At 35.9% G+C, this 26,296-nt stretch overlaps 2 protein-coding genes across 3 annotated transcripts; one reads left to right on the plus strand and one right to left on the minus strand.

Moving 5' to 3' along the window:
- Positions 1-5,095: 5,095 nt before the first annotated feature.
- LOC129742737 (probable cytochrome P450 313a4) lies at positions 5,096-26,296 on the minus strand. 2 transcript variants are annotated; one of them, XM_055734688.1, is made up of 5 exons: positions 25,559-26,296; positions 6,715-7,014; positions 6,471-6,656; positions 5,801-6,412; positions 5,097-5,740 (listed from the first exon to the last, which is right to left on the minus strand). In XM_055734688.1, the coding sequence occupies exons 2-5, from the start codon at positions 6,857-6,859 to the stop codon at positions 5,388-5,390; spliced, it is 1,296 nt and encodes a 431-aa protein (XP_055590663.1). In that variant the 5' UTR covers positions 6,860-7,014; positions 25,559-26,296; the 3' UTR covers positions 5,097-5,387. The 2 variants fall into 2 exon arrangements, with proteins under 2 accessions (XP_055590658.1, XP_055590663.1); XM_055734683.1 differs by lacking the exon at positions 25,559-26,296 and having other exon boundaries at positions 5,096-5,740; positions 6,715-7,095.
- On the plus strand, positions 12,455-14,305 carry LOC129742730 (probable cytochrome P450 313a4). The gene is made up of 4 exons (XM_055734676.1): positions 12,455-12,854; positions 12,913-13,098; positions 13,154-13,765; positions 13,821-14,305. Exons 1-4 carry the CDS (start codon positions 12,497-12,499, stop codon positions 14,159-14,161), a joined length of 1,497 nt encoding a protein of 498 aa, XP_055590651.1. The 5' UTR covers positions 12,455-12,496; the 3' UTR covers positions 14,162-14,305.

Below are 26,296 nucleotides of genomic sequence, written 5' to 3' on the forward strand. Positions count from 1 at the left end.
TTTCCTAGACTTGCGCCTGTCACAGCACACGCGCGGAATGTAACGCAGCTACTCAGATGATTCCCGACGAAGGCGTCGTCCTGGTCTACCCGGTGTCGAGCGCCACTCTACCCGTAGGTATTTCCCGACCATGTAATAACCCTTTACTAACTTTTTCCATTGAAAAGAATGTAAAGTCTTATCCCCGCAGCTTCGATCGTTGGGAACCACACTACTCAGATATTAGATACCCGAAAGTGAAGCATCCTACGCACGAACGCAGCGTAACCACAGCATCCGCTACGCCAAAGATGTTGCCTTATCTTTGTAACTTCAAACCGTGGGGTCGGACGCACTCTAAACAACAGCCCCCACTAGTTTACAAAATTTAAAAAAAAATCGTGAACTTGATTAACTGACCAACATTTTTAATGTAAAATCGGGCGCTGAATCCGAAAATGAAATTCAAAAAAATCTCAGTAGAACCGTTTTTGAGTTATGCTCCAAATATGAAATTTCGAAAAAATTAAAAAAGTTCTTGTACTTAGATTAAAATATCTCGGACGGCATAACAGAAATTTGAAATCCCTCTTTTGCAAATTGAAGGTGAATAAGTTATCTATCGACCATTTGAACACTGTTTTTGCGTTTGACCAACAGTATTGATGATATTAGTGACTTTATGAGAAAAAAAATTATAAAAAACGAATTTTTTTCAGAGAAAATTTTGTTTCAACGAAAGTTTTAGACTCGATGGTAGCATTTAAAAAATCTGATTTTCTTTTGCGCTTAAATGTCAATTTAAAACAAAGATTTCAAGAGGTTATTTATCAAAATCGGTTGAAAATTGAAGAAGTTATGGCTACTTTAACATAACTGAAATTTTTGGAGTTTTTAATAATTTAACGAACCGCAGTATACTTATCATAGTATAGGAAGAATGGAACATGATAAATCTCACTCGCTCTAAGTCAAAATCATTTATTAGCTTACCAGAAGGTCACATGCCAAATTTCAGGAAGATCTGACCATAGGGAGGGGTTGCTTAAGTCTCAAACGAGAATAAAATTTTGAGGTATTTGGCCCGGAAGGAACGAAAAATACTGGTTTTTCATCAATAACTTTTTTCATCATTAGCTGATTGTTTTTTATGGTTGATTTTCTTAAAGCCTAAGTTGAGACAAATATTTCACCCGAAGACTGTATTTCGATTGGATTAGAAACAGAAAAGTTATTGCTGTTCAAAGGCCGCAAATTTTGTCCAATACGCAATGAGTACTTTTTACGCATTGCGTTTTATACGACAATTTTCGACCAAAATACAATCTTCGAACCGCAATAACTTTTCTGTTTCAAATCCAATCGAGTTACAGTCTTCGGGTGAAATATTTGTCTCAACTTAGGCTTTAAGAAAATCAATCATAAAAAACTATCAGCTAGTGATGAAAAAAGTTATTGATGAAAAACCAGTATTTTTCGTTCCTTCCGGGCCAAATACCTCAAAATTTTATTCTCGTTTGAGACTTAAGCAACCCCTCCCTATGGTCAGATCTTCCTGAAATTTGGCATGTGACCTTCTGGTAAGCTAATAAATAATTTTGACTTAGAGCGAGTGAGATTTATCATGTTCCATTCTTCCTATACTATGATAACTGTACTGCGGTTCGTTAAATTGTTAAAAACTCCAAAAATTTCAGTTATGGTAAAGTAGCCATAACTTCTTCAATTTTCAGCCGATTTTGATAAATAACCACTTGAAATCTTCGTTTTAAATTGACATTTAAGCGCAAAAGAAAATCAGATTTTTTAAATGCTACCATCGAGTCTAAAACTTTCGTTGAAACAAAATTTTCTCTGAAAAAATGCGTTTTTTATAATTTTTTTTCTCATAAAGTCACTAATATCAACAATACTGTTGGTCAAACGCAAAAAACAGTGTTCAGATGATCGATAGATAACTTATTCAACTTCAATATGCAAAAGAAGGATTTCAAATTTCTGTTATGCCGTCCGAGATATTTTAATCTAAGTACAAGAACTTTTTTAATTTTTTCGAAATTTCATATTTGGAGCATAACTCAAAAACGGTTCTACTGAGATTTTTTTGAATTTCATTTTCGGATTCAGCGCCCGATTTTAGATTGGAAATGACCTTCAGTTTACTGAGTTCAAAAATGCTGTAAACTAGTGCCCCCAGTCGATGTAGTCAGTCTACTCCGTACGTTGTCCGACTTTCTTGTATCCTTTTTTATTTTTTTTGCTGGCAACCTTAAGATTATTGGTCCGCGACATTTTCTGCTCCTACACTGACCCGAGAGGCTCGCCCGACATCGACAATTTCTCTACCCGTAGGTATCCCCCGAAAGTGGTTTACCCCCTTCCTATGAGGTTCACTACGAGAAAGGCACTACTAAGATACTCCCTGGTGGTGGGATACTCGTTACGCCTACGCCATAAAGTCCACCTGGGGCCTTTGGCTATAATTTCCACCTTTACCTGTGATGGGAGACCAAGTCCGCGCTTATGCGCTCATCGGCTTACTGGGTTCAAGTCAAAACTCCAGCATATACACCCTGCCACTGGTTACGTTTCAAGACTACGGACCCCTCCTCTAAACGACTTGAGGTCCGGCCTTTACTCATAACTCGAGGCTCGCTTGGTTACCACCACGACTATCGTGGGTTCCACCTCTGTTCGAGATCACTGCCAGCAATTCAATGACCTCTCCTCTAACGACTTAAGGTCTTGGTTTGGCTCGAAGCTCTCTCCTCTTTGCCCGTGTGCCGGCTTTTTCTGAACACGCGCCTGTCACAGCACACGTCCAGGGCTTTACGAAACTACTCGGATGATTCCCGGCAAACACGTTATCCTAGACCGACACGCCGACGACGTGAAGTCACTCTTTCCGCGAGTATTCCGTGGCCTGTATAAAAGCCAAGTCTTATCCCCGCAGTTTCCGTCGTAGGTAGCGTGTTCTACACGGATACTGGGCGGCGACTAGGGCTACTTAAGGGATTCTGTTTTTCGTTGCGGTCGCAGTCCGCAGTAAAAGTAAGAAGACCCCTGGAGGTGGAGTTTTAAATGCTGTTATGTCCAATCTCCTTGCACTGCTAATTCCCGTCATTACAATTTTCGAAATTATTGAAGATGTCCTCCTTTCCCGGCTTCCCTCTATCTTAAAAAATTAACATGATTTACATATGTGTATGCTTATGCTTATGCTTATGCTTATGATACATACACAGCCAGATCTTGTCAGCATCCCGGTGAGTAGTAAAAGTACATTTACTACTAATCTTAACTTGGCCGGGCCCACTATGCAGTATTGGACGCACGGACAACAGGAACACAGGGAGGAAGAAACGTGGACAACAGTACCATACAATACCATTGCTACAACTTAATCGGTTGTCCTTTGAAAAACTTGTACGCCCATCGATCCTGTTTATTAATTCGCAAGCTGATAACAACTGGATCTCCGTCAACGCTTACCAGGAAGCTATTACCATCAAGAGGGCAACGGTTGCAAAACCTCATCATCCCATCGAACTACACGGCAACGTATTCAAACTCATTTTTCGTTCGAGGTGTGATACACTGAAATTCGATACCTTCAAATTTAAAACAACTTATTCACGAAGCAATTTTTAAGAGGGGCTGCCTAGAGTTTTGGAACCAAAATTAATTGAATTTGTATTCAGAATTTTTTTTATAATTTGATAGATAATTTATATTGTAAAATAATGTACACCAGAATACCCCGATAGTGGCAAATTAAAAAGGTAAACCTTTATGCCACGAGACAAATAAACAAACAAACAAACAAACAAACAACTAAGATTCTAACGTTGGGAGCACTTATGCTAAACTTCATGTGCTCCTTGATGGTGGTCCTAGGAATTCGTCCTTCTGGGGATGGAAATGATGTTTTTGTGCATAGAAATCCAAACCCTACCACTACCATTTCTGGTCTTTGACCTTGGATATAGCGCCTTTGCTCGCTCTTGAAAAGAAATATTAGAAGAACAAAAAAACATGATTCATATCAAAACAGGCCCAATAATTTTACAGCATCGTAAACACGAACAAACATTTAACAACATGATGTATTGTGAAGATTGTGTCACAAGAAAAATATGCCCTGTGCCCCACTGTGCAAAGATACCAACATGTGTCAATAGTTCAGAATGAGAAAAAAATAAACCCAGCCCCGGCCTCTCAATGGTAAATTAGGATACATATAGGTAAAAATACTTTGCTTTTATGTCGTTTCAATATACTTCCCACGGCAAATCTCAGGAAATATAATCGAAGCAATCCAAGTTTAAAAATCACCAGGGTTTGTGGCCAACTTGACATCAGCATTTAGCACAGTGGAAACAGTAAACATGTTCTTTCCTCTTCCGCACTCTGTTTCTGTTACCTAAACTAATCTAGTCAATATTTCTTCCTTTTTCCATTTCTTGGCATTCCGCTAGCTCTAAGATAACTAGCACACCATAATTTTCCTTCCCTTCTCAATTCCACACAGCGCTTTTTAGTGGTTTGTACTACTACATCGCGCAACCAAGCCAAACAAAAATCGCCAATTTAGCTTTTTCCTGCGCTTACAGGTTATCTTCTCACATTTTCCATTTCATATAATAACACTTATTTTGAAACTTCTTCACTTTTATAACACATCCTAACCGAGTTCGGCACTTCATGCGCCCGTTCAAAAAATCAACAGGATAAAGTGTGTGCTTCAGCTTGAACTGAAACCAAATAAAGAACAAGTGAAAATCCAAGGAGTGATGAACAGCTTTTCGGTCCAATGAATTGCAGCGGTCATTTTTCTCACACCCCGTCTCAAATTTTTCTTTTTTATTAATTATTATAAGCGATAACTTTTTACCTAAATTTCACTGCCAGCGGGAAGCACTTTGTTTGATTCGTGGTACCTCGAAAACACTGCATAAAACACATATTTTCTTTCCTGTGTTAACACAGCAGCAGCCGAGATTAGAAACTGGGGGTGTATATATCGTTAATGTATCGATGATTTTGAATTCTACTCTCCTATTTCGTTACTTCACACACCACTCCTTTTCTCTGGAGACTCCATTTTTACACATTACAAATTAATGCAACGAAACATTTCGCCATATTTTCTCTTTGAAAGGTATTGCCAACGAAAATATCGAACGCGACGACCGAAAAAAAACACGACCTTTTCCGAGCAAGGTTTGCTTCGATCTCAACATGATTTACATATGTGTATCTTAATTGCGAAACTAATTTTAGTAGGGAAAATTAAACAATTTTAATTGAGACTTTATGTATTTTTTTTTTCAAATAGAAAATGGATAATTAACCTGAACTATAAAGCTATTGTTTTAAATTATTCTAACGAATTTTCGCACTGGCCATCAATGATTCTCCGATCGCGGTTCCAATGTCACCCGGCAGCCATTCTCGATACGTTGAAGTGCTCCGCCACTGGTCACAAGGTCCACCATTCGTAGGGATGTCCGGAAGCGAAATGTCCGAACCAAATGGGCCACAGCAATCACCAGCAACAGCATAGCGCAGTGAGTACCGATACAGTTTCGTGAGCCCCCACCGAAAGGAAGAAACGAATACGGCGGTCTCTGGGCAGTTTTTTCCAGTCCGAAGTTATCGGGATCAAAGCTGTTCGCCTGGGGTCCCCAAACACTTGGATCACGATGCAGCTTTCCCGTTGAAATAAGCACCTGAGTTCCCTCCGGTAAAGTTGTGCGGTCTAGAATGTAAGATGCTTATTAAGCAATCATGTTCAAGACTTACGAATACGTTTAAAAACCGTCTAGTTGGAAGTCAGTTGATACGCTTCGACCGAAAACAGGGAATACGGGGAATAACCGAAGCGTTTCTTTAATGGTCATACGCAGATAGAGGAGTCGATGGCAAACTTCTTGGCTGAGGGCGTCTGTTTCATTCGGAAAAATTGCAGTTACTTCTCGAAAGACTCGTTCCTGAACGAGTGGGTGAATGGCAAGCATCTGCAATACATTGGAAAGGGTAGCGCTGATACTGTCGAAGGAAGTGTAGATGATTTCCTCCAAATGGTCCAGCAGATCCTCTTCGTCCATAGCTAGGGAGCGATCTTTCAACATATCTATTAGCATGTCCAAATACAGCATTGGTCGAATGTGTCTCTCATTCGACGGGGTTAGTTTTCTGTAGGAAGTCTTCTCTTTGGTTAATTTGTGATCCAATGCCGCCGCTGTAGCTCGTCGAATAGCTTTGCGGGTTCTGTTGAGTTTGCCAAAATCTTTCGATCGTGTGTAGATGTAATCGGGGTAGTGATAAATGTTTGACAAACGTTTTACAGCTAAAGGTAAAAACATTTTCGCACTTCTCGTTAATTCAGTTTTATCACGATAACTGTTCAAATCAAATTGTAGTAACGTAGCTGTGAAATAGAGTATTTTCATAGAAGTACTTTGATAAAAAAAAGTCTGCTATCATACCGAATATTGTATCCAATGCCCATTCGGAGATCATGGGTGAAATATCTCTTTCGACAACATCGGCAAAGCGTTTCGAGTTGTTAACGAACAATCGAGCTTTCTGATTGAAATCTTCCACAAAATTATTCACTATTGAGGACGTGAAGGCGAAATTCATAACTTTTCGTCGCTGTTTCCACTTGCATTCTACGATGAACATGGTTCTTACACTTCGGAAAATGTGAGGCAAGCTTCAAAAACTTACTGTCAGCAGTGACCAGTCCATCGGGCAGTCCCAAGAACCGATAGAAGACCGACTTCCTTAGACAATCGTTGAAATTCAGCACAGCCTGGCAGTGTTCCGGTGCAGAAATGACGACGACCGGATGCGGTCCCATCCAACAGCCCATGGGAGCACGGTATCGGTCCAGGAGAATCCGAAGTGTTTTGCCAGTTCCGATGAAGTGATAGCAGCATCCGATCAGAGGCAGATTTATCGGTCCATCCAGCTTAGCAAAACAGGCGTAAACATGACGACGTATCCAACGCAGGTACAGTGCGTGGACTGCAAATGGGGTCAAAAGCAGCGTTATCAGTGGTAGCAACATTTTCAAGAGCACCTCGTCGACAGACTACAGGGAAAGTTAATTCATTCAGCTCGTGGCCGCGTTCGAGCCATCCCTGGTTTGCATTCGAATAATAAACATTTGCATCGATTAAGTATTATTACCTTGCAAAGTTTATTGCATGTCTAGCGAAAAGTTCCCATTCACATTCCAGATGTAAAAGTGGCTCTACGAATTATTTTTTTAAAGAAAATTTAAAAACTATCACACATAATGTGCGTGAATCTAGAACAAAAATTTATCGTTTCCGAATTGTGACTCAGTAATTTAAAGCTTGATAGTTGACCTTCGCATCGTTAAACTTAAAACCCCGTTTAAAACACTTGACAGTCGGTTGAAGCCTTTCTTACAAGCATGAAATAATAAACAAATGATACCTTGGGACTCCCAAATTCTGATTCATTAAGAATTTATTGAAGAATTTTCATTTTATATTTTTTGTCATTTTAATCATTTTTGTCATTTTTTGTCATTGTTGTCATTTTTGTCATTTTTGTCATTTTTGTCATTTTTGTCATTTTTGTCATTTTTGTAATTTTTGTAATTTTTGTCATTTTTGTCATTTTTGTAATTTTTGTAATTTTTGTCATTTTTGTCATTTTTGTATCTTTTGTAATTTTTGAAACTTTTGTAACTTTTGTAATTTTTGTTATTTTTGTAATTTTTGTAATTTTTGTAATTTTTGTAATTTTTGTATTTTTGTAATTTTTGTAATTTTTGCAATTTTTGTAATTTTTGTAATTTTTGTAATTTTTGTAATTTTTGTAATTTTTGTAATTTTTGTAATTTTTGTAATTTTTGTAATTTTTGTAATTTTTGTAATTTTTGTAATTTTTGTAATTTTTGTAATTTTTGTAATTTTTGTAATTTTTGTAATTTTTGTAATTTTTGTAATTTTTGTAATTTTTGTAATTTTTGTAATTTTTGTAATTTTTGTAATTTTTGTAATTTTTGTAATTTTTGTAATTTTTGTAATTTTTGTAATTTTTGTAATTTTTGTAATTTTTGTAATTTTTGTAATTTTTGTAATTTTGGTAATTTTTGTAATTTTTGTAATTTTTGTAATTTTTGTAATTTTTGTAATTTTTGTAATTTTTGTAATTTTTGTAATTTTTGTAATTTTTGTAATTTTTGTAATATTTGTAATTTTTGTAATTTTTGTAATTTTTGTGATTTTTGTAATTTTTGTAATTTTTGTCATTTTTGTAATTATTATAATTTTTATAATTTTTGTAATTTTTTTTCATTTTTGTCATTTTTTAATTTTTGTAATTTTTGTCATTTTTGTCATTTTTGTCATTTTTGTCATTTTTGTCATTTTTGTCATTTTTGTCGTTTTTGTCATTTTTGTCATTTTTGTCATTTTTGTCATTTTTGTCATTTTTGTCATTTTTGTCATTTTTGTCATTTTTGTCATTTTTGTCATTTTTGTCATTTTTGTCATTTTTGTCATTTTTGTCATTTTTGTCATTTTTGTCATTTTTGTCATTTTTGTCATTTTTGTCATTTTTGTCATTTTTGTCATTTTTGTCATTTTTGTCATTTTTGTCATTTTTGTCATTTTTGTCATTTTTGTCATTTTTGTCATTTTTGTCATTTTTGTCATTTTTGTCATTTTTGTCATTTTTGTCATTTTTGTCATTTTTGTCATTTTTGTCATTTTTGTCATTTTTGTCATTTTTGTCATTTTTGTCATTTTTGTCATTTTTGTCATTTTTGTCATTTTTGTCATTTTTGTCATTTTTGTCATTTTTGTCATTTTTGTCATTTTTGTCATTTTTGTCATTTTTGTCATTTTTGTCATTTTTGTCATTTTTGTCATTTTTGTCATTTTTGTCATTTTTGTCATTTTTGTCATTTTTGTCATTTTTGTCATTTTTGTCATTTTTGTCATTTTTGTCATTTTTGTCATTTTTGTCATTTTTGTCATTTTTGTCATTTTTGTCATTTTTGTCATTTTTGTCATTTTTGTCATTTTTGTCATTTTTGTCATTTTTGTCATTTTTGTCATTTTTGTCATTTTTGTCATTTTTGTCATTTTTGTCATTTTTGTCATTTTTGTCATTTTTGTCATTTTTGTCATTTTTGTCATTTTTGTCATTTTTGTCATTTTTGTCATTTTTGTCATTTTTGTCATTTTTGTCATTTTTGTCATTTTTGTCATTTTTGTCATTTTTGTCATTTTTGTCATTTTTGTCATTTTTGTCATTTTTGTCATTTTTGTCATTTTTGTCATTTTTGTCATTTTTGTCATTTTTGTCATTTTTGTCATTTTTGTCATTTTTGTATTTTTTGTCATTTTTGTCATTTCTGTAATTTTTGTCATTTTTGTCATTTTTGTCATTTTTGTCATTTTTGTCATTTTTGTCATTTTTGTCATTTTTGTCATTTTTGTCATTTTTGTCATTTTTGTCATTTTTGTCATTTTTGTCATTTTCGTCATTTTTGTCATTTTTGTCATTTTTGTCATTTTTGTCATTTTTGTCATTTTTGTCATTTTTGTCATTTTTGTCATTTTTGTCATTTTTGTCATTTTTGTCATTTTTGTCATTTTTGTCATTTTTGTCATTTTTGTCATTTTTGTCATTTTTGTCATTTTTGTCATTTTTGTCATTTTTGTCATTTTTGTCATTTTTGTCATTTTTGTCATTTTTGTCATTTTTGTCATTTTTGTCATTTTTGTCATTTTTGTCATTTTTGTCATTTTTGTCATTTTTGTCATTTTTGTCATTTTTGTCATTTTTGTCATTTTTGTCATTTTTGTCATTTTTGTCATTTTTGTCATTTTTGTCATTTTTGTCATTTTTGTCATTTTTGTCATTTTTGTCATTTTTGTCATTTTTGTCATTTTTGTCATTTTTGTCATTTTTGTCATTTTTGTCATTTTTGTCATTTTTGTCATTTTTGTCATTTTTGTCATTTTTGTCATTTTTGTCATTTTTGTCATTTTTGTCATTTTTGTCATTTTTGTCATTTTTGTCATTTTTGTCATTTTTGTCATTTTTGTCATTTTTGTCATTTTTGTCATTTTTGTCATTTTTGTCATTTTTGTCATTTTTGTCATTTTTGTCATTCTTGTCATTTTTGTCATTTTTGTCATTTTTGTCATTTTTGTCATTTTTGTCATTTTTGTCATTTTTGTCATTTTTGTCATTTTTGTCATTTTTGTCATTTTTGTCATTTTTGTCATTTTTGTCATTTTTGTCATATTTGTCATTTTTGTCATTTTTGTCATTTTTGTCATTTTTGTCATTTTTGTCATTTTTGTCATTTTTGTCATTTTTGTCATTTTTGTCATTTTTGTCATTTTTGTCATTTTTCTCATTTTTCTCATTTTTGTCATTTTTCTCATTTTTGTCATTTTTGTCATTTTTGTCATCTTTGTCATGTTTGTCATTTTTGTCATTTTTGTCATTTTTGTCATTTTTGTCATTTTTGTCATTTTTGTCATTTTTGTCATTTTTGTCATTTTTGTCATTTTTGTCATTTTTGTCATTTTTGTCATTTTTGTCATTTTTGTCATTTTTGTCATTTTTGTCATTTTTGTCATTTTTGTCATTTTTGTCATTTTTGTCATTTTTGTCATTTTTGTCATTTTTGTCATTTTTGTCATTTTTGTCATTTTTGTCATTTTTGTCATTTTTGTCATTTTTGTCATTTTTGTCATTTTTGTCATTTTTGTCATTTTTGTCATTTTTGTCATTTTTGTCATTTTTGTCATTTTTGTCATTTTTGTCATTTTTGTCATTTTTGTCATTTTTGTCATTTTTATTATTTTTGTCATTTTTGTCACTTTTGTAACTTTTGTAATTTTTATTATTTTTGTCACTTTTGTCATTTTTGTCATTTTTGTCATTTTTGTCATTTTTGTCAGTTTTGTCATTTTTGTCATTTTTGTCATTTTTGTGTCATTTTTGTCATTTTTGTCATTCTTGTCATTTTTGTCATTTTTGTCATTTTTGTCATTTTTGTCATTTTTGTCATTTTTGTCATTTTTGTCATTTTTGTCATTTTTGTCATTTTTGTCATTTTTGTCAGTTTTGTCATTTTTGGTCATTTTTGGTCATTTTTCTCATGTTTGCCATTTTTATCATTTTTGTGGTTTTTGTCATTTTTGGTCATTTTTGTCATTTTTGTCATTTTTGTCATTTTTGTCATTTTTGTCATTTTGTCATTTTTGTCATTTTTGTCATTTTTGTCATTTTTGTCATTTTTGTCATTTTTGTCATTTTTGTCATTTTTGTCATTTTTGTCATTTTTGTCATTTTTGTCATTTTTGTCATTTTTGTCATTTTTGTCATTTTTGTCATTTTTGTCATTTTTGTCATTTTTGTCATTTTTGTCATTTTTGTCATTTTTGTCATTTTTGTCATTTTTGTCATTTTTGTCATTTTTGTTATTTTTGTCATTTGGCCATTTTTTTGCCAAATTATTGGCAATTGTTCTGCCAATTTCTCAAAAGTGAGTAACTCTAGAAGATTACCCAGATTCGGAAACGGATCTAGCAGCGTGTAAAATCGGATTAATTGATGCGTCTGAGTGTGTAGGATCGAATCGTCACATGAGTGCTGAAATATTGGATTGATGAAAGCAGAAAGTTGATGTTGAGAAAGTACGGAAGAATTAAGATAGTTTTGCAAGGAAATTGCCGATATTGTTGTTGATGAAGTGGAAGAGATCTGTTTAGGAACATTTTGGCAATCGGTGAGAAAAATTTCAAGAAATAAATTGAGTTTGTTGACAAATACTTAACACTCATAACTTACAGTAGAATAGGGTTACCAGAAGTCGAAAAATCAAGATACTCAAAGTTTTTAAGAGTTTATAATAAAAGTACATACTTACCCTAATTTGTGGAAATAGTTTTTAAAAACAATTAAGGTTAATTAGAAATTTTGTAATACAGGATTCGGGAAAATTTGTAATATAGGATCCACACTAATACACACAAATACACAGACATCGTCAGAACTCGTCTAACTGATTCGGGGTATGTCTAAGACCCATAATTAATGGTTTCCCAGTTAGTACCGATAACTATACCTTTCTGTAAGAAAGGCAAAAGGCGACGGCTAGCAACACTGAAGACCAATTCCTTCACCACAGGGTCTTTGCCTAAGCTCGTTCATGAAAACAAGTGCGATGTGGAAGTCTTCGGTTGAGTTCTTTGCACTTGGCGAATGGTCGAATGCTTTCGGTTTAGCTCGCGCACACACACTGCTACTTTCTGTTGGCACCTGTTCGGACATCCTAAAAATATGACACCTTAGTTCAATTAGCACGGCTAATAGATTCAAATTTGCGTCGTCGATCGATTAAGCGAGCCAAACAGAGCTGGTAAATATTAAGCCATACAGTTACTTCTGCTCCTGCTAGTCGATTGGAATATCCACTGGTTATTACTGTTCTAGAATAATAGACATGTGGCTTGAGTTGATCGGATCACTCCTGGCGGGGATTCTTATTTACGAGGTGTACTTCCGGTGGACCCGTCGAAAGATGTTTGCTTCCGTCCGGGATATGCAGGGTCCCATCAATCTACCGGTTATCGGTTGCAGTTATTTGTTCTTCGGCGATAAATCACCTATTTCCATAGGACGAGCGTTGCATAATCTCGTGACAGGATATACATCACCGTTAACCGGATGGCTCGGGCCTTACTTGGTTGTGATCCTAGCCAAACCGGAACATTGCAAAACGGTGCTCAACTCCAGTTCCTGTCTGGACAAAACCGTACACTACAGATTCTTTGATCTTGACGCGCTGCTAGCGTCGGAAGGTTTGAGAGATCATTTTTTAGGTGGTTTCCAATCGGTGATACTCTTATTTTGCTGCAGGAACCTTGTGGAAATCTCGCCGGAAGAGATTGAACCTATCATTTACCCCAAAGATATTAAATAGTTTCTTTGGCATATTCAATAAGAAAGCTCGACAGTTCATAGATGGTTCGATGAAATTAGCGGATGGCATCGAGAGAAACATGTACACCGAATTCGCCAAATGGACCCTTGATAACATCTGTGGTATGAACTTCTATTTATCTAGCTGTAAGCTGTAGTTTCAATTCTTCATTTCCAGCAACGTTATTCGAACTCGAGCTCGATGATCATGTCGATAAAGAAGAGTATTTGAAAAAAGTGGAACTGTTCCTGCCGCTGGTTATGAAACGTGTATTCAAGATCCACCACTATTCGGACTTCATTTATCATCTAGCCAATGACTACACCGTGTTCAGCACGTCACGCAGAAACGTTCGAGAGGTTACTGAAAAAGCATTGGTACAGAAGTTTGCCGAAAGGCAAACCGCAACGGACGATGGAACAACGACCGGTGAGAAGACGAGCAGAGCTAAGCCGCTGCTCGATATGCTGTACGACATGGTCAGCGATACTTCCCAGGCGATGACGGTAGAAGAAATGGCTCACCATATGGACGAAATCATCTACGCTGGCTTCGACACGACAGCAACCACTATTTCCAACGTCATACTTCTGCTGGCAATGCATCCAGAGGTTCAGGAACGTGTCTACCAGGAAACAATGTCCATTTGTCCCGATCCAAATGTGGAAATCACACAGGAAGACTGTAACGAGCTTGTGTATACCGAAATGGTGATCAAAGAAACCATGCGGCTGTACCCTGTCGGATCTCTTTTTGGCAGAGCAGTGACGGAGGAGCTCAAACTTGACGGTAACGCATTCAAAGCACCGACAAGTCTATCAACTTATTTTCCGATCTTTTTCAGATCAGTTCACCTTGGTGGAAGGAACGATTATCCTGATATCTAGCAGCAAGATGCATCGCGATCCAGAGATCTGGGGTCCACAGGCAAACGATTTCAATCCGGACCATTTTTTACCGGAGAGGATCGCACAGCGCCACCCATATTCCTATCTGCCGTTCAGTGGTGGTCCTCGAAACTGCATCGGAGCGCGGTACGCCATGCTATCGATGCGGCTTATTTTGGCGTATTTTGTGCGGGCCTTTCGCGTTCGGACTTCGCTACGGCTGGAAGATTTACAAACCAGTTTTGAAATGATTCAACGAGTGAAAAATGGGTGCCTAGTGTCTTTGATACCGCGATAGAGCTGCTAGTTTTGCTTAAAAGTTGCATTTATTGACGGTGATGAATATGTGTGATTTTCTAGATAGACTATTTAAGCTAGCGTTCAAATTATTTATTTATTTGAAGACAATTTAATAAAAAATCATATAAATCATTTTCCGCTGTAAACGTCAATTTATAAATTATGTATGTATGTTCAACCCACCAGTGGCTTATAGGTATTTCGACCCGAGACGGAAGTCTCGATAGCACATTCAAATATAGTTCATGCTTAACTCATCTACAATAATTGCAGCACTAACAAGGAGTCCGTTACTACTGGCTTGGAACAGGTTTAACTCATCTAACTCCTTTCGAGCTGTTCAAAATAAATAAAAAATCCTGAGAAAGAACCTAAGTAACCTTCTCATGATTCCAAATTTGCCGAGATCCTCCGGCTGGCTTGAACCCACAATCCGTTGTATATCAGTGTAAACCAACCAACAAATCCACAATAATAGAGTTAAGCTATTTCACATTTATTCATTTAGATAATCATAGTTTTTCAATAACGTAAATGATTTTCCTAATAAAAAAATTACTTTCAAAAGTAGATGATTTTGTTAGACTCAGTAGGCGAATTATTTAATAAGCAATCATAGCAATCTGTAATATTAGTTTGAATAAAATCAGTCTCTAACAGTAACTTCCACGCTGACAAGTTTTGGGCCCATGTTTTTGAAAGTTAAAGTTAAAGTCAGTTTTTTTTCTAAGATGTCCACTACACCCAAAATTCAGCCTCTGTGCCAATGGCGTGTAGTCAATTACATAGCATCATTGGTACAAGAAGATAACGCGATCGGTGCTGATTCGATTTGCTCCCACCGGCATTAATCTCCCAAGCTAACCGAATTGCGTATGTCTGAAAGAAACAAAATAAAAACGCTTTCACGTCCCTCCCTATCGCATCACAAGACAAAGAAGGATGGAAATAAATACCGGCCAACACCAGGCAGCCAGCGAACCGAGCACTGTGCGTGTGAATGTAGCAAAAGCAACAACAAAAACATCCTTCTAATTCAATCCCTTCAATCCACCGGCAAACAACCACGGCCGAGCTGTGCATGTGTATGCAGTAAAAGCAACAAAAAAAAAACATTCCTTCAATTCAATTCGGAGGGAAACAACCACGGCTAAGCTGTGCGTGTGTATGTAGCAAAAGCAACAAGAATATATTCCTTCAATTCTCCGGCAAACAAGCACCGGCCAAGCTGCCCGGCTTTAGCAGCTGTGTATATGTAGCGTGTGTATGTAATAGCAGGCAGTAAGCAAAGCACAGTTCTCATTCAATGGGTTTCCCGTTTTCTCCACTCCCGTTCCCTTTCCCGTTTCCATCACAAGACAAATGAATACCTTGAAAGGAGGCCAAACGCCGGGAAGCCACTGTCGTGCGTTTCTTTTGTGATTGATCGGTGGCAGAATGCCTATGACAAATATCCCTCGTCCTGCATGAAGCTCAAATAGTACACTGGTTAAGATGTCGGTCTGGCAAGACCATATGGTTGGTGATTTGAGTTCGATTCTCCCTACGGGCGCTGTGATTTATATTTTTATTTTCTTGTTTCTGGGATGAATTATCCAATAGGAACGAAATCCCATAAAATGTTTTTCTTGTTTTGCTTGAATGTAGTGGTCATGCATCATGTTAGTTGGGAGCCGAGTCCTTATGCCAGTTACGGTTTTTCAAACATATCATCTTCGGCACAGTGCACATTTCAGCGCATTATCGGCACAGAGATGTGCTAAATAGGCATTGGATTTTTGCAACCTCTTCTATGGGTGTAGGAGCAGGATAGAGAACCATGAAGGCGAACCTCAAGAAGTTTTGGGTCCGGATCAGTCGTCAGCTGGTTTACCACCCATCGAGCAACTAACGGGGCGTGAAAATTGAACCACGTGTAAATATGCTGTGGAAACTTTCCTCGAGCTAGAAAACCTTGGGGAAGTCATCGACCACAAGGATCGGAGAGCTGGAGCGAAAATAATTTTCAGTTAGATCCTATCAACTACATCAAAGTGCAGGATTCGAGGACGGCGAGAGAAGTTTGAGTCGAAGCCGGAGGCAGCTGCGGAAGCTGATCACTACTTCATTGGTCGCGTGCGACTCCTATGTTAACAAAATTGTGCTGACACCTACGTTAACAAAATTGTGTCAACCGCATACCAACTCCGCTGCGTAGGATTCGAAATTTCCGAAGAATGGATCGGCACGTTGCTGTTGGCTGTTGGCTCTCAGAAGGGTACCGACCGATGATTATGGCTTTGGAAAACTCGAGGACAGCCATTCTCAACAAACATTTTGGCTGCTTTAGAACGGAAATTTGCTGGACAAAAGCTGAGCTAAAACGTAATTGCTGTTTCAGCTCACTGGCTGAATAAAGACAAACTGAAACCATGTTTCAGCGTTTGAAGAAGACTATGAACTGTGGTAAAGTTGCCATGCTTGATGGCGGCTAGATTAATATGAGAGGGGAATTTTTTTTGATTTCCTTATTTGATGCCATTTTTTATAATTTCTCTTTCAGCTTTTGAAATGAAGAGTGGATTTTCTCACGAATTGGTGTTTTCATCACACTGCAGACTTCGGAATTGGGTCTGCGTACTGCGCCATGCGACTAACAAGCAAGAGGTTTAAAGCTCGGGACAGTTGCCACAAAAAAACATCACAGAAGGAGAGAACTGAGTACCAAACATCGGACATTTTTGGGTTGATCCGTTTAATGATGTTCGTTGAATAACCTCTCCAAATCAAGATGTTTGAAGGCTGAAGACACGGGAATTAGTGAATTTTGGTGGCCTTCTTTCAGCCAGATAGCTGATTGAGCCACGATATTGCTTCATCGGGTGCATCAATCAAGCGAGCGAACGGCATTCGTAGAAAAAAACCCGATTTAATACACTTATCAGTGGATTGGAGGCTTTCTTACAGAGTGTCAATTATCTTTGGAAATAAATGACACAATAATGGATTCCTTATTTCTGAATTATTTATTATTAATCTATAAAAAAGATTATGATTAAAGAAAATCGATAGCAAAAATTACTAAATTCAATATAAAAAAAAAGGTGCCCAGTACGTTTTTTGGAGGATAAACGAACTTATATTCAACGAGTTCATTTATAATCCAAATAATTCAAACTGTTAAAGTTTGAGAGCCACATATCTCGACGCTCACTAGTGGTCAAGGGGTTAACCTCCTAAACTCTCATGCTAGATGGCGTGGGATCGATTCTCTGCTGTTTTATGAAATTTTTGTCAAATTTTTGATCGCCTTTGTAATTAATTTAGCGATTGCTGGCTACTGCTGCTGAGCAAATGGCTACCTTTTTTGGAGCCAACGTAAGCATGATATGTTCTATGGAATAGAAAAATTTTAAACAATTTTGTTTTTTTTTTGGTTTTGAAATAAGTCCTACAGGAAAAAAAATGCAATTTTTTGATACTCAATTCATCGAAATCGTGAAACCTAGAATAGGAGTTAATGTGTTAAGAACGTTTTTATGGAACATACAAATTCCCGGACATCATCGTAACTCGTCGAGCTGAGTCGATTGGTACCTATAAAGTGGGGTCTTGGACCCTTAATTAATGATATCCCCAACTGACCGTTCCCTATGCCTTTCTGTAAGAAAGCCAAAAAAAGGTGCCCAGTACGTTTTTTGGAGGATAAACGAACTTATATTCAACGAGTTCATTTATAATCCAAATAATTCAAACTGTTAAAGTTTGAGAGCCACATATCTCGACGCTCACTAGTGGTCAAGGGGTTAACCTCCTAAACTCTCATGCTAGATGGCGTGGGATCGATTCTCTGCTGTTTTATGAAATTTTTGTCAAATTTTTGATCGCCTTTGTAATTAATTTAGCGATTGCTGGCTACTGCTGCTGAGCAAATGGCTACCTTTTTTGGAGCCAACGTAAGCATGATATGTTCTATGGAATAGAAAAATTTTAAACAATTTTGTTTTTTTTTTGGTTTTGAAATAAGTCCTACAGGAAAAAAAATGCAATTTTTTGATACTCAATTCATCGAAATCGTGAAACCTAGAATAGGAGTTAATGTGTTAAGAACGTTTTTATGGAACATACAAATTCCCGGACATCATCGTAACTCGTCGAGCTGAGTCGATTGGTACCTATAAAGTGGGGTCTTGGACCCTTAATTAATGATATCCCCAACTGACCGTTCCCTATGCCTTTCTGTAAGAAAGCCAAAAAGTTTCCCCCCTAACAGCGGCAAGCGAAAAACGACCCCAGTAAACCATTGAGCCCTGTTATAAGCCGCATATGGGACAGACAACAGCACTTCAGTGCTTATTAGCCGTAAAGAATATCTTTAAATGCCTATAAGCACTGTTGGAATCTAGACGTGAAATAGGCCGGATATCGGTTTTTACGCGGTGCTTCAGGGCTTTGAAGCCCTGTGGATCAAATTGACATAAATGTAAATACGTTTCAAAATGACATTTATGGCTTAGAAAAAATAAACTAATAAAAACATCAACAAGAAAGATGAAGTCACTTCATCAAGTGATAAAGATTTTGCTATCGAATTAAGAATTATCAGTGTCGCAACGATTGAAAAAATCTTTTGCAGGAATTTTATCGACGTATGGATCCAGCATGTTCTCATGAAGTTCCCGATTCAGCACATTTGTTCGTAAAACACCGTTTACCAAAAAATTCGAATCTGCCAAGAAATTGGAGTAGCAGCGGAAGATGCCTTTGTTGCTGATTTCCGCTGGTTTTTTTGCGGTCAGATTACCCGGAGTACTTTCTGGCAATCAACGGAACACCGGATGAAGTGCGGATACCAAGTTCTGAAACGGATGTAGGTACAATACTTGCTTTTACTTCGCTTAGCAAAGCTATTAAGTGTTGTTGAAACCAGTAAACCAGTGCTTCTAATATTTTATCATCAACAAAAAAAATTATTTCAAATTCATGTCTACGATGTTTTTCATCAAATTGAAACTCACAATCCTCATTTAAGAAGGCCCAATTTCCACTTATTGACATGAGAGCGTAAATAGTACATGCTGCAAAGTCACCAATAAAAGCAAGTCTTCATAGAGATGTATAGAAATCCTATGTTCGATTCCAGTTCTTATCCAAACAATTCAAAAAGCATGAGTGTAAGGGAGATAGAAAGATTAGAGTAAATAAAAACAGCCTTGGGGGAATTTTTTTTTTGATGGATAAATATTTTGACAGCTTCGCATTGGCGTGTTTCGAAAGTGGGGTCTAGCCGTAAATCGGCCGAAATATACGCCAAAAGTGGCTTTAGAACAGCACTATAGTCGAATATAGGGCTATTTGAGCTTTTAAAGCAGGTTCTATATTTGACTATAAGGCTGATTTAGGGCCAATTTTTACTGCCTAATTACTTGGGACGTTTCATCAGACAAACCGGAGGGATCGAAGTGCAAATGTTGTAGCAATTTTGAACACCTCGCCAAGGAGTGTTCCGCCCAGAAATCGGTTATCTATTCGGTTCTGTCAACTGAGAGAAGAGACCACAAGAGAGAAGACTAAGGAAGACATGAAAATCGAATGGTTGCCAAGTAACCCCCAAAAAGCGAGCGGTGTCGTCATAAAAAGCTGCCGATATTGGGGCAATGAAAATCGTAGCAAGCGGAGCGGTCGAATTGAAACCCACGTGTCAACCAGACGATTCAATCCAAGTGAACGACGTGAAGTACATACCGCAGGTGTCCAACAATCTGCTCTCTATTAGTCAAATTGTTCAACGTGGTCACGAAGCCCACTTCCAGGAAAGGGGTGTGAAAGTGATTGATCGTCTGGTGAAGTGATTGCGAATCCAAATAGCGAACAGCGCTGACGTGTGCAAAAGCCAACATTGACACGTCGCATCGCAGGATGGGTCATTTAAACTTTGAAAGTTTAAAACGGCTCAAACAAGGTATAGCATCCGGTGTCAATTTCAACGAGCAGAAAGATGAGCAGTTCAAGATCTGTGCTATGGGTAAGCATTCCCGATTTTCGATCCCCAGCAAGGTCATCGAGCATCTGAGGTGTTGGAATTACCTCATTCCGACATTTGCGGACCAAAGAAGCAGCCATGGATCGAAGGCTAACGGTATTATTTGTCCTTTACCGACGACAAGACGAGGCGTGTCATCATCTACATTCTGAAGCAAAAATCCTAAACCGAGGTGACAAAGACTTTCAGTTCCGTGCTGAAGCTGTGAGGCAAACGGGCCGCAAATTGAAGACGCTGAGGATGCGGATAATGGTAAGGGGTATCGAAATAACTGGACTATGAATCTTTTGCGTACATTACAGATTGTGCATCAGATGTCCACCGATTATATACCACAACAAAATGGTAAAGCCGAGCGGGTGAACAAGTTGTCTGCTGTTCCAGGTGGACCTTACGAAGAAATTTTGGGCCGAAGTTGCCACTGCTGGTTGGCATACTTGCCAGACAAGTTACGGTATAACATTCTTCCAAAAAACGTTTCCGGGACTTCCACAGGTAAATCCCAGACGACAGTCAACCCAGCAAAGCAACGTGTGCTGAGCCACAGACGTTCAACAGGGGTTGAAGGCTAGTCGGTGTTCCAATACAACTCGAGCTGCTGATCCGCGAAGTCCAACCGAGGCGTTGCGTTGACCAGACGTGGCCGAGCGCCCCTCCTTCAAGGTTGCCGTAATCACAGAAAAATCTGTGATTTTACAGAATTTTGAGCAAATTTTTATCACAGAATCTGTGTCACAGAACACAGAATTTTGAAATATTCACAGATTTCACATAATTTTTTTAATTTTGAATGGATTTCCAAAATAAAATTTTGTTTTGGCCAAAATAAAATTTAGATTTCTTCTTTTGAATGAGAAAATTATGATGAGATTGGTAATGGTAACTGATTTTTTCCAACTAAAATGTTAAAAAGAGTCAATTTATCATGAATTTTCAATAAAATAAAGGAAATAGCATCACAGAAATCCATCACAGAATTTTGAGATAAAATCACAGAAAGTCAGATTTTTTTTCTAAATAACACAGATTATTTTTCGGCAACCTTGCCCTCCTTCCATCGAATGGGGCAATGGGAAGGGAGAAAGAGGACTTCCATACAATCATACTTTCATACAAACGAGAATTTTTTTAAAGGAATTGAAGGGGTGGGAGGAACAGGCTCCCGCACGAAATGTCTTGTATTACTTTTGTGTAGCTACGAGAAATAGTTCTATGATTATTCAATACCCCTTAGGGCTCCCATACAAGTTGTTTGGCATAACTCTGAAACTTATCAAGCAAATGGACATATGTGGAACACAACGTTATACGTTTACAAAATAAAAGTTTCTAGGATAGTTCGAGACTAAATTCGAAATTTGAAGCAATCGTTGTATTTTATCTTTGTATTGCATTTTGAAATTCAAGTTCCATCTGAATGATACTAAGACGCCTTGGTAAATCTGGATTTTTGTTCACGCCACGGTTGAACACCTCTTGTAAATTGTGTTTTACGCCTCTAAAAATTTTAAGAAGTAAATTGTACCAACCAAATCGAATCTTTTATCTTCCATTTGGCCTTGTTCGAGTGCATGATTTACCCCTATTCCGTAAAATGTCACTCGCTTCGGGTGTGTTCGAATAAATGAATTCAACCCGTTAATTTTTTTCCTCTCCTCGCTCATCTTCTCTGAAGGTACAAATGTCAATCGGCCAGTAAGTTAAGTGGCAATAACTTGGAGCATACATTTCGTTACTTAGCTTCAGGAATAGCAAAAGCTTTCGCGTTGGGGGGAAAGAATAAAAAAAAGTATCAGAATACAAAAGACAGGTCACACTAAGATATTGGAAAAAAAGAAAAAAAAAAGCGATCGTATGTATAAACCTGATGTATTTTTTTTTATTTTATTATTTCCACTGCTGCTTCTCGGTTTTACCTAACGTTTTCCACCCGTGTTTCATCTGGGCCGGTCCTTCTCTGTTCGGGCAGATTGTTTCGTTCCTGCAATGCAGAGTCACAGCGCTTGCGTATTGATTACGACCTTGACAGTGAACTTGAATTTTCCTCCGTCCTCTTGAATATATACACACAGGCAGGTTGTATTTTTTTTTTCGCTTTGCTCGGGCGATATTCTTGTATTTTATTGAGCAAGTTAGCTCGTCGTCGGATCGTGCGAAGCAAGAGTCACGAACGAGCGATTCCACATATTCTGTTCTCGACGTCGGCTGTGTTTGGAATTGCCCCAAGCAAGCACCACACACAACTCCCATCCTGCTCCTCCTTCTCCTTCTTCGAACGGGAGCTCCAAAGCGAAATCTTTATCGATGTCAGAAGAAGTAAACACAGTGCGGTTTAACTGTGTTGCCCTACATACACACCCCATCTCAGCAGAGGATGAGTGCAAGAAAAGGAACTCAGCAGGCGGTCTTTCCTTCTATCCCCAAGGTGTTGTTTAGTAGGCCGGGTAGCTCACTCAAGTTCTCACCACTTTTGTTGAAATCCTTTTGATAACTTTTGGGCTGCTGGCAAGCTGTAGTCCAGCTTTAGTAGACTCGGTTCAAAAGTAAATGTAATGTAATAGAAGGTGTAATCTACAGCTCGCGAAAACCACCGGCTTTGAGGTTTGGGGTTTCGGGACTGAGCAATTAAGAATAGGTGGACCCTCGGCGGAGGGGAAGCTATCCCTCCATTGGGTTAAATTGGTAACCTCTCCGATGTTATCTGGAAGAACGTGAATTCTATCTATGATGCATTTTGAGTCTCAAGCGATGCGGTATGTCGATTTTTGAGGACGTTTTCTTTCTCTGCAATTTTGAATTTCCTTCTAGCTTTGGTTGAAATTTTGTGATTATATTCAAGCTAAAAATTCTGAAAAACTCTCTAAAAATGACAAAAATGCAAAAATAACGAAAATGACAAAAATAAAAATAAACGATTTTGTCTCCTTGAAGCCTAAATGTATGAGCCGTTTCAAATAAAGATGATACAAAAAAAACAAAATAACAAAAAAATCAAAAATGACAAAAAAGACAAAAAAAAACAAATATAGACAAAAATGATAAAAAAAGAAGTTACAAAAATGACAAAAATGACAAAAATAACTAAAATGACAAAAATAACTAAAATAACTAAAATGACAAAAATGGCAAAAATGACAAAAATGACAAAAATGACAAAAATGACAAAAATGACAAAAATGACAAAAATGACAAAAATGACAAAAATGACAAAAATGACAAAAATGACAAAAATGACAAAAATGACAAAAATGACAAAAATGACAAAAATGACAAAAATGACAAAAATGACAAAAATGACAAAAATGACAAAAATGACAAAAATGACAAAAATGACAAAAATGACAAAAATGACAAAAATGACAAAAATGACAAAAATGACAAAAATGACAAAAATGACAAAAATGACAAAAATGACAAAAATGACAAAAATGACAAAAATGACAAAAATGACAAAAATGACAAAAATGACAAAAATGACAAAAATGACAAAAATGACAAAAATGACAAAAATGACAAAAATGACAAAAATGATAAAAATGACAAAAATGACAAAAATGACAAAAATGACAAAAATGACAAAAATGACAAAAATGACAAAAATGACAAAAATGACAAAAATGACAAAAATGACAAAAATGACAAAAATGACAAAAATGACAAAAATGACAAAAATGACAAAAATGACAAAAATGACAAAAATGACAAAAATGACAAAAATGACAAAAAGGACAAAAATGACAAAAATGACAAAAATGACAAAAATGACAAAAATGACAAAACTGACAAAACTGACAAAACTGACAAAAATGACAGAAATGACAAAAATGACAAAAATGACAAAAATGACAAAAATGACAAAAATGACAAAAAATGACAAAAATGACAAAAATGACAAAAATGACAAAAATGACAAAAATGACAAAAATGACAAAAATGACAAAAATGACAAAAATGACAAAAATGACAAAAATGACAAAAATGACAAAAATGACAAAAATGACAAAAATGACAAAAATGACAAAAATGACAAAAATGACAAAAATGACAAAAATGACAAAAATGACAAAAATGACAAAAATGACAAAAATGACAAAAATGACAAAAATGACAAAAATGACAAAAATGACAAAAATGACAAAAATGACAAAAACGACAAAAATGACAAAAATGACAAAAATGACAAAAATGACAAAAATGACAAAAATGACAAAAATGACAAAAATGACAAAAATGACAAAAATGACAAAAATGACAAAAATGACAAAAATGACAAAAATGACAAAAATGACAAAAATGACAAAAATGACAAAAATGACAAAAATGACAAAAATGACAAAAATGACAAAAATGACAAAAATGACAAAAATGACAAAAATGACAAAAATGACAAAAATGACAAAAATGACAAAAATGACAAAAATGACAAAAATGACAAAAATGACAAAAATGACAAAAATGACAAAAATGACAAAAATGACAAAAATGACAAAAATGACAAAAATGACAAAAATGACAAAAATGACAAAAATGACAAAAATGACAAAAATGACAAAAATGACAAAAATGACAAAAATGACAAAAATGACAAAAATGACAAAAATGACAAAAATGACAAAAATGACAAAAATGACAAAAATGACAAAAATGACAAAAATGACAAAAATGACAAAAATGACAAAAATGACAAAAATGACAAAAATGACAAAAATGACAAAAATGACAAAAATGACAAAAATGACAAAAATGACAAAAATGACAAAAATGACAAAAATGACAAAAATGACAAAAATGACAAAAATGACAAAAATGACAAAAATGACAAAAATGACAAAAATGACAAAAATGACAAAAATGACAAAAATGACAAAAATGACAAAAATGACAAAAATGACAAAAATGACAAAAATGACAAAAATGACAAAAATGACAAAAATGACAAAAATGACAAAAATGACAAAAATGACGAAAATGACAAAAATGACAAAAATGACAAAAATGACAAAAATGACAAAAATGACAAAAATGACAAAAATGACAAAAATGACAAAAATGACAAAAATGACAAAAATGACAAAAATGACAAAAATGACAAAAATTACAGAAATGACAAAAATGACAAAACCATTCAAATAATTTTTTAACGCTCGAAAACAAACTGTAACGGTCATTATGAAATAAGCAGGCTGTGAAAATTGGGAAAAGTGAATTCGAAAAGGTTTCCCATTTTTAGTTTGTTCCACAACCAAAATTAGTAGTTGAATGAGTTTTCAAAGATTTTTCATGTTTACCGGAGATAAGTTTAAAAAATATTTATTTTCAACGGGATAGAAAACTTGCGGAGCGTATTTTATCCCTTGTTAATACAAAAGCTACCTGATGTACCGACAAATTCAAATTGTAGAATTCATATTTGTTTGATCATTGGCAGTGGTCACCCATGACAACCACGTTCCGCAGATAAGGCAGCAGAAGGCATAGGTGGGCGCCTGCTTCGATTCCCCTTTTTCATCATCATCATCATCATTCCACCGCACCGGGCTTGACTTGCTGAACCATGCACCGCGTTTATAACGTGAAGCAACGTGCCAAGTTCTACATTTCATCTCAAATAGGCAAACAGGCGAATCCAGGCGAACATCTGTATCGATTTTCCGTTTCCCCAACGCTATGGAAGCTTCCCTCCATTTCGGTCCGGCACGGAAACAGTTGATGGTGGAAGAATCTTTATGATCTCAAACACGACGACGAAAACAAGCCGACACCGTCCGTCCTGCTGCAGTGTTGTGTGTATGGCGACGGGTTAAAAGATTTCCTCCTCCATCATCCCCCCACACTTTGTGGCTGCTGGTTCCAGGATCACCTTTATAGCGCTGTATGAGTGTGACTCACGTTTCACCCGTGTCGGTTGCGTTGCGTTACCCATCAATCATCAATCGAAAAGATTTATTTTCCGTAACCGACAATAATGCACTGATTTGAATAGCGGCAACACACAGTTTCCAGAAAAGGTGTTCCCGAATTGCCCCGAAGAGGGCGGCCAAACGAGCACATGTGTCATCTGATGATCGTCGGGCGGGAACGCGAAAAAAAACTGTCAACAATAACAATAAC

The sequence above is a fragment of the Uranotaenia lowii genome, chromosome 1, assembly GCF_029784155.1.
Source record: "Uranotaenia lowii strain MFRU-FL chromosome 1, ASM2978415v1, whole genome shotgun sequence".
NCBI lineage: Eukaryota > Metazoa > Arthropoda > Insecta > Diptera > Culicidae > Uranotaenia > Uranotaenia lowii.